This window comes from Pan troglodytes, chromosome 20, assembly GCF_028858775.2.
Source record: "Pan troglodytes isolate AG18354 chromosome 20, NHGRI_mPanTro3-v2.0_pri, whole genome shotgun sequence".
NCBI lineage: Eukaryota > Metazoa > Chordata > Mammalia > Primates > Hominidae > Pan > Pan troglodytes.
Window position 1 is genome coordinate 42,040,641 of NC_072418.2, and position 8,428 is coordinate 42,049,068.

The 8,428-nt window shown below is 51.7% G+C and overlaps 1 protein-coding gene across 5 annotated transcripts in view; it reads left to right on the forward strand.

The window, feature by feature from the left end:
• Positions 1–8,245, forward strand: part of NFKBIB (NFKB inhibitor beta) — a 10,436-nt gene extending 2,191 nt beyond the window's left edge. For 2 of the 5 annotated variants that reach the window (XM_016935885.2, XM_016935883.3), the window contains exons 2-6: positions 4,429–4,478; positions 4,560–4,893; positions 6,571–6,659; positions 6,749–7,009; positions 8,087–8,245. In XM_016935885.2, the coding sequence (XP_016791374.2) occupies positions 4,429–4,478; positions 4,560–4,893; positions 6,571–6,659; positions 6,749–7,009; positions 8,087–8,188 (836 nt within the window). In that variant the 3' untranslated portion in view covers positions 8,189–8,245. Of the gene's footprint in view, positions 1–4,372; positions 4,479–4,559; positions 4,894–6,570; positions 6,660–6,748; positions 7,010–8,086 lie in introns of all 5 variants that reach the window. The other 3 variants (XM_016935884.2, XM_001168499.5, XM_054673424.1) reach the window with 2 other exon arrangements.
• The last annotated feature ends 183 nt before the right edge of the window (positions 8,246–8,428 follow it).

The following is an 8,428-nucleotide window of genomic DNA, read 5'->3' on the forward strand; positions in this document are numbered from 1 at the left end:
GTTCAAGCAATTCTCATGTTTCAGCCTTCCACGTAGCTGGGATTACAGGCATGCACGACCACATCCGGCTAATTTTTGTATTTTTAGCAGAGATGGGATTTCACCATGTTGGCCAGGCTGGTCTCAAACTCCTGACTTCAAGTGATCCACCCACCTCAGCCTCCCAAAGTTCTAGGATTACAGGTGTGAGCCACCATGCCCGGCCTAAAAATATTTGTATTTCTATCTGTCTGTGTGTCTGTGTGTGTGTCTGTCTGTGTGCCTGTGTGTGTGTCTGTCTGTCTGTCTGTCTATCTATCTATCTATCTATCTATCTATCTATCTATCTATCTATCTATCTAATCTATCTATCTATCTCTGTCTATCTCTACCTGCCTGCCTGCCTGCCTGCCTGCCTACCTATCGACAGGGTCTTACTCTGTCACCCAGGCTGGATACAGTGTCTCAATCACAGCTCACTGCGGTCTTGAGCTCCTACCAAGCCATCCCCCTACCCCATCCTCCCAAGTAGCAAGGACTACAGGTTTGCCCCACCATGTCTGGGTAATTTATTTATATCTAAAGGGTATTTCTTGTAGACAGTGTATAATTGGGTTTTGCTTTCTTTATAATAGAGGCGGGATCTTGCTATGTTGCCCAGGCTCATCTTGAATGCCTGGGCTCAAGCAATCCACCTACCTCAGCCTCCTAAAGTGCTAGGATTATGGGCATGAGCCACCACCCCTGGCCTTTGCTTTTTTATTCAATCTAACAATCTCTACCTTTTTTTTTTTTTGAGGCAGGGTCTTGCTCTGTCACCCAGGCTGGAGTGCAGTGGCATGATCATGGCTTACTGTAGCCACAACCTCCTGGCTCAAGTGATCTTGCACCTCAGCCTCCTGAGTAGCTGGGACCACAGGCACATGCCACCATGCCTGGCAAACTTTTAAATTTTTTTGTCCCCCTATGTTCTCAAACTCTTTTTTTTTTTTGAGACAGAGTCTTGTTCTGTCACCCAGGCTGGAGTATAGTGGCACTATCTCTGCTCGCTGAAACCTCTGACTCCTGGGTTTAAGCAGTTCTACTGCCTCAGCCTCCCAAATTTGGGATTACAGGCGCGTGCCCCCACACCTGGCTAATTTTTGTATTTTTAGTAGCAACAGCAGTTTCACCATGTTGGCCAGGCTGGTCTCAAACTCCTGACCTCAGGTGATCCACCCGCTGTGGCCTCTCAGAGTGCTGGGATTACAGGTGTGAGCCACTGTGTGCAGCCGTGGTCTCAAACTCTTGAGCTCAAGCAATCTTCCCACCTTGGCCTCCCAAAGTGCTGGGTTACAGGGATGAACCACTGTGCCCAGACAGTCTCTGCCTTTTAATTAGTGTTTAGACCATTTACATTTAATTTGATATTGATGTGATTGTGTAAATTTATCCCATGTCTATTATATATATTCTACTTACCTATGTTTTCTTTTTCCTCCCTCCTTTTTGCCTTTTATTGGGTATAGTTTTTGTTACTTTTTTTCAATCCTGCTCCTTCTGTATACTGTTTTTCATTTTATTTCTTTTTTTTTTTTTTTTGAGATGGAGTCTCGCTGTGTCACCCAGGCTGGAGTGCGGTGGTGCAATCTCGGCTCACTGCAAGCTCCGCCTCCCAGGTTCATGCCATTCTCCTGCCTCAGCCTCCCGAGTAGCTGGGACTACAGGCACCTGCCACTTCGCCTGGCTAATTTTTTTTGTATTTTTAGTAGAGACGGGGTTTCACCGTGGTCTCGATCTCCTGACCTTGTGATCCGCCCGCCTCGGCTTCCCAAAGTGCTGGGATTACAGGCGTGAGCCACCGCGCGGGGCCTCATTTTATTTCTTTTGTTTGCTTATTAGATATTCCTCTTTTTGTTATGTTAGTGGTTGCTTTAAGGTGGGGGTTGGCAAACTATGGCCTCCAGGCAAAATCTAGCCAGCCATCTGCTTTTGTATGGTTGTGAGCTAAGAATGGTCTTTACATTTTTAAACAGTTTCTAAAAATCAAAAAAATAATAATATTATATGGCAAGCGAAAGTGTATGAAATTCATATTTCAAGCTCCATAAATAAAGTTCTTTTGGAACGCAAGCAAGCTCACTCATTTACATATGGTCAGTGGCTGCTTTTGCACTGACACAGCAGAGTCGAGTAGTCAAAAGAAACCGTACGACTGCTGGGCTCAGTGGCTCATGCCTGTAATCCCAGCACTTTGGGAGCCAAGGCGGACGGATCACGAGATCAGGAGATCGAGACCATCCTGGCTAACATGGTGAAACCCTGTCTCTACTAAAAATACAAAAAGTTAGCTGGCAGTGGTGGCGAGCGCCTGTAATCCCAGCTACTTGAGAGGCAGGAGAATCGCTTGAACCCGGGAGGCGGAGGTTGCAGTGAGCTGAGATCACGCCACTGCACTCCAGCCTGGGCAGCAGAACAAGACTCCATCTCAAAAAAACAAAACAGACAAACAAAAAAAGAAAAAGAAAAACAAAACCAAAAAGAGAAATATGACCTACAAAGACTAAAATAGTTATCTGGCTCCTTACAGAAAAAGTTTGCTGACTCCTGCTGTAGGGTTGATAGTTTACAACTTTATCATAGGCTACCTTAAAGTGATATTATGCCATTTCACATAGAGAAAAAGAAATTTATTTTATTTTATTATTATTATTTGAGACGGAGTTTCACTCTGTCGCCCAGGCTGGAGTGCAGTGGCACGATCTCAGCTCACTGCAACCTCCATTTCTCAGGTTCAAATGATTGTCCTGCCTCAGCCTCCTGTGTAGGTGGGATTACAGGTGCACGCCACCATGCCTGGCTAAATTTTTTTTGTATTTTTTGTAGAGACAGGGTCTCATCATGTTGGCCAGGTTGGTCTCAAACTCCTGACCTCAAGTGATCTGCCCGCCTTGGCCTCCCAAAGTGCCAGGATTACAGGTGTGGGCCACCGTGCCCAGCATAATGAACTGTTTTAATATTCTTGTTTGCAAATTCTAACATCTGTGTCATTTCTGGGTCAGTTTCAATTCATTGATGGTTCCTATTATGGATCATGTTTTCCTGCTTCTTTACATGCCTGATAATCTTTGGTTAGGTGCCAGACATTGTGAATTTTACCTTGTTGGTCTGGAGAATTCTGTATTCCTATAAATATTCTTGAGGCCGGGCGCAGTGGCTCACACCTGTAATCCCAGCACTTTGGGAGGCCAAGGCGGGTGGATCACGAGGTCAGGAGTTCAAGATCAGCCTGGCCAACATGGTGAAACCCTGTCTGTACTAAAAACTACAAAAATTAGCCAGGTGTGGTGGCACGCGCCTGTGGTTCCGGCTACTCGGGAGGCTGAGGCAGGAGAATTGCTTGAACCCAGGAGGTGGAGGTTGCAGTAAGCCACGATCGTGTCACTGCGCTCCAGCCTGGGCGACAGGGCAAGACTCTCTCTCAAAAAATAAAAATTAAAATAAATAAATAAATAAATATTCTTGAATATTATTCTGGGATGGAGTTAAATTACTCGGAAGTAGTTTGAGTCTTTCCAGTTTTGCTTTTATGATTTGTTAGGTGGGTGTTGAGCAGTGCCCCATCTACAGTTAATTATTCCCCACTATTGAGGCAAGACCTTCCTGAGTATCCCACCCGATAGCCTGTGATGATGTTTTTCCAGCCTGGCTGGTGGGAACACTCACTATTCCTGGCCCTGTGTGAGTAACGAGCACTTTTCTGAAATCCTTTTGGATGGTTTTCCCATCCCCACAGACTCACAGGCATGGCTGATCCGTATTCTCCGGAATACACAACAGAACCTCCTGCAGTTCCCCAGCAATCTCTCCTTTGGCAACTCTTTGTTTTGTACTCTGTCCTGTGACTCTAGCCACGCTGGCCTCCACAGACTCTTCCTCCATATCCATCTCCTGACCTCAGACAACCTGATGGGCTCTGCTTGGATTCCCCTCTCTGCACCGTGGCTTTGAAACTCTCTCAAGACAATAAGCTGTGGCAGTCAAGTGTGGGGCCCACCTCGTGTTTCCTGTCTTTCAGGGGTCACTGTGATTCATTGCACGATGTCCAGTGTCTTCAACACTGTTGCTTCATATACCGTATTTCGTCTGACTCTTGTTTGTTTGTTTGTTTCACGTGGGAGTGAATTCTGGTCCATGTTACTTCATTTTGGGCAGAAGTGGAAATCCCACTGAATAAACATTGATTCCACGAATTTGCTGATGAAACTCTGACCTCTGACCTCCCAGATAGCTGACAGGGGGTTCCAGAACTGTGGTCACAAGGCCTAGCATACAGTAGGCGCCCCATGTTTGTTGAATGAAGGAATGCAAGAGGATTTGAACTTTGCCCTCTGACCCCGGTCTTTGTCCCCAGGGCACTGCACTTGGCTGTGATTCATCAGCATGAACCCTTCCTGGATTTTCTTCTAGGCTTCTCGGCCGGCACTGAGTACATGGACCTGCAGAATGACCTAGGCCAGGTGAGCCACGAGGGATGGTGTAGGGCTTGGGGTCCAGGGTTCCCAGTGTGACTCCCTACCGCCTGTCCTCTGCTTCTGCAGACAGCCCTGCACCTGGCAGCCATCCTGGGGGAGGCATCCACGGTGGAGAAGCTGTATGCAGCAGGCGCCGGGCTGTGCGTGGCGGAGCGTAGGGGCCACACGGCGCTGCACCTGGCCTGCCGTGTGGGGGCACACGCCTGTGCCCGTGCCCTGCTTCAGCCCCGCCCCCGGCGCCCCAGGGAAGCCCCCGACACCTACCTCGCTCAGGGCCCTGACCGTACTCCTGACACCAACCACACCCCTGTCGCCTTGTACCCCGATTCCGACTTGGAGAAGGAAGAAGAGGAGAGTGAGGAGGACTGGAAGCTGCAGCTGGAGGCTGAAAACTACGAGGGTGAGGGTCGTCACCAGGGAAGGACTCAGCTCCTGGGCTAGGCGAGAGCACCTGGCCCTGGGCTCAGCTTCCCTGATTTGAGACCGAGCTCCTTGGGAAATCATGCCTAGGCTTCAGGAGCCCGGACATCGGGACCAGGGACCTCCACTCAGGGCCCAGATGATTGAGAATTGGATATGTAGGACCCAGGACCCCCACCTGGAGGCCCCAGGTCACTTGGGATGCAGACCTGTCACCCACAGACCCAGAGCTGCCAGGATCCAGTTGTCGGGCCCCCGGGCTCCCCACCTGCAGAGTGTATTGCAGACCCCTACCCTACCCAGGACCGGGTAATGCAGAGCTCAGGCCCTCTGTGAAACTCTGGCACCCCAGGTTCCCAGCAATGGGCAGCAGGGTTCAGAGACAGCCCTCCTCAGCCTCATGGGAAGAAGGGCTCATCTGCCCACAGCCCTGACATCCAAGTTTCTGCTCCCCTGCCTATAAGCCCAGCCACCTGAGACCAGACCCCTCCTCAGATGGACTGACGTCATTCAGGACCCAGTGTTCAGGGCCTGCCTCTCGCCCCCAGGTCACAGGCTTTTCAGCTACTTGGTACCTTTTTTTTTTTTTTTTTTTTTTGAGACAGTCTCACTCTGTTGCCCAGGTTGGAGTTCAGTGGCGTGATCTTGGCTCACTGCAACCTCCACCTCCCAGGTTCAGGTGATTCTCCTGCCTCAGCCTCCCGAGTAACTGGGATTACAGGAATTACAGGCACATGCTACCATGCCCAGCTTATTTTTGTATTTTTAGTAGAGACGGGGTTTTACCATGTTGACCAGGCTGGTCTTGAACTCCTGGCCTTAGGTGATCTGCCCGCCATGGCCTCCCAAAGTGCTGGGATTACAGGTGTGAGCCACCGTGCCTGGGCAGGAACCTTAATTTAAGGTTTTTTTTTTTTTTTTTTTGACATGGAGTCTCACTCTGTTGCCCAGGCTGTAGGGCAGTGGCGCCATCTCAGCTCACTGCAAGCTCCACCTTCTGGGTTCACGCCATTCTCCTGCCTCGGCCTCCCGAGTAGCTGGGACTACGGGCGCCCGCCACCATGCCCAGCTAATTTTTTGTATTTTTAGTAGAGACGGGGTTTCACCATGTTAGCCAGGATGGTCTTGATCTCCTGACCTCATGATCCGCCCACCTCAGCCTCCCAAAGTGCTGGGATTACAGGCATGAGCCACTGTGCCTGGCCTTTATTTTTTATTTTTAGTAGAGACGTCTTGCCATGTTGCCCAGGCTGCTTCTTGAACTCCTGGGCTCAAGCGATCCTCTTGCTTTGGCCTCCCAAAGTGCTGGGATTACAGGTGTGAACCAGCGTGCCCGCTCAGGTCCTTTGAGTGATAAGAGCAGAGACTTGGGTCTCCTCCTGGCCCCAAAATCCAGGCTCCCAGTCCACAGACCCCAGGCTCTTTACCCACGGGCCCCAGGCTTCAAACAACTCAGGCACTAGCACTTGCCAGCAAGCTCAGGCCATCTGAGACAGGCATTTGGTACCCAGGCACCTCTTTGCCATACCCAAGAATTCAGGCACCAGCCCCCAAACCTAATCACCCTCACGCCACATGACCCTCTCCCAGGATCAAAGCACGGTGGGGGGGGGGGGACCCTCACCTCATCATCTGACGCCAATCACTCTGTCCCCAGGCCACACCCCACTCCACGTGGCCGTTATCCACAAAGATGTGGAGATGGTCCGGCTGCTCCGAGATGCTGGAGCTGACCTTGACAAACCGGTGAGCCCCAGCCTCGGGGAAGGTGCCGTCGGCGGGAGGGGGCTTGTCCCCTCTTCGGGCCCTCTGACCTTTCTGTTGCACCCTCACAGGAGCCCACGTGCGGCCGGAGCCCCCTTCATTTGGCAGTGGAGGCCCAGGCGGCCGATGTGCTGGAGCTTCTCCTGAGGGCAGGCGCGAACCCTGCTGCCCGCATGTACGGCGGCCGCACCCCACTCGGCAGTGCCATGCTCCGGCCCAACCCCATCCTCGCCCGCCTCCTCCGTGCACACGGAGCCCCTGAGCCCGAGGGCGAGGACGAGAAATCCGGCCCCTGCAGCAGCAGTAGCGACAGCGACAGCGGAGACGAGGGCGTGAGTCAGGAGGAGAGACAGGGCAGCCCAGCTGGGGGGTCAGGATAGACCGGCAGGCAAGAAGCCCAAGAAGATAATTAGGCACCGACCTTGGGCTGCTGTTAGAGAACTCAGGCAGCAGCGCCAGTGACACGGGGCACTAGTCAGGAGAGACCTGGACAGGGGTGGTGGGAAGAGCTTGGGCAGAAGTGGCTGAAAAACTAAGGCAGTGGCAAAGGTAGAACTCAGGCAGGGGTGGAGAAAAGACGTTGGTCGCAGTGATTGGTGAACACAGCGGGGGTGGGTGGCAGCGCTGGGGGTGATTTTAGGCAGCAAGAATTGGAGAACTCACACTGCGAAAAGAAAACCTTGGGTGGCAGTGATTTGAACACCGGCAGTGCTGGGGCAGGACCCGAGCCAGCGGTGGGGAGAGATATAGTCAGAGAACCCAGCAATACAGATCTGTCCTTGGGCAAGGCGCGGTGCTGAATGATGGGTGCGGAGGAATTTGGGTAAAGGCAGAGGGAAGGGGTGGAGGAGGCCCAGCTCAGTTGCCGAAACTCTGGAGTGGCGGCTGGCTAGAAATTGGTCTGTAGAAATGACCTTGAAAATGGAGTTCTGGCCAGGTGTGGTGGCTCACGCCTGTAATCCCAGCACTTTGGGAGGCCGAGGCGGGCGGATCACGAGGTCAGGAGTTCGAGACCAGCCTGGCCAACATGGCAAGACCCTGTCTCTACTAAAAATACAAAAATTAGCTGGGCGTGGTGGCGCATGCCTATAATCCCAGCTACTTGGGAGGCTGAGGTAGGAGAATTGCTTGAACCTTGGAGGTGGAGGTTGCAGTGAACCTAGATCACGCCACTGCATTCCAGCCTGGGCGACAGGGCGAGACTCCATCTTAAAAAAAAAAAAAAAAAGAAAGAAAGAAAAGAAAAGAAAATGGAGTTCTGAGAGCTAGGAAACTGGGAGGTTGAGCCAGGAGCAGGGGAACTTGGGCTTTGAGGCGAGACCCAATTCTTAGGGTGCTCTATGAGGACATGGGTGGTGGGCAAAGTGACAGCTGCCTGAGCCCCTCTGCCTGGTCCCCTTTGCCCCCAGGATGAATACGACGACATTGTGGTTCACAGCAGCTGCAGCCAAACCCGGCTGCCTCCCACCCCAGCCTCAAAACCTCTTCCTGACGACCCCGACCCCGTCTGATTTGTTTCATTGTTAATATAATTTCCAGTTTAATAAACAAAACCCTAGTTCTGACAACCAGAGACCAGACTGATCTTGTCTTCCCAGTCCTCCGGGTCCTTCTGGGGCCCGTCCCTGTCACATCAAGTGCTGTTCACAGAGGCAGGGTGCGTTTCTTTGTGCTTTATTCACTCAGAAGGGTTGGAGTGGGAGTGCATAGGTGTGGGGGTGCTTCCTGTGTCAGGGCTGAGCCCAGCCCCC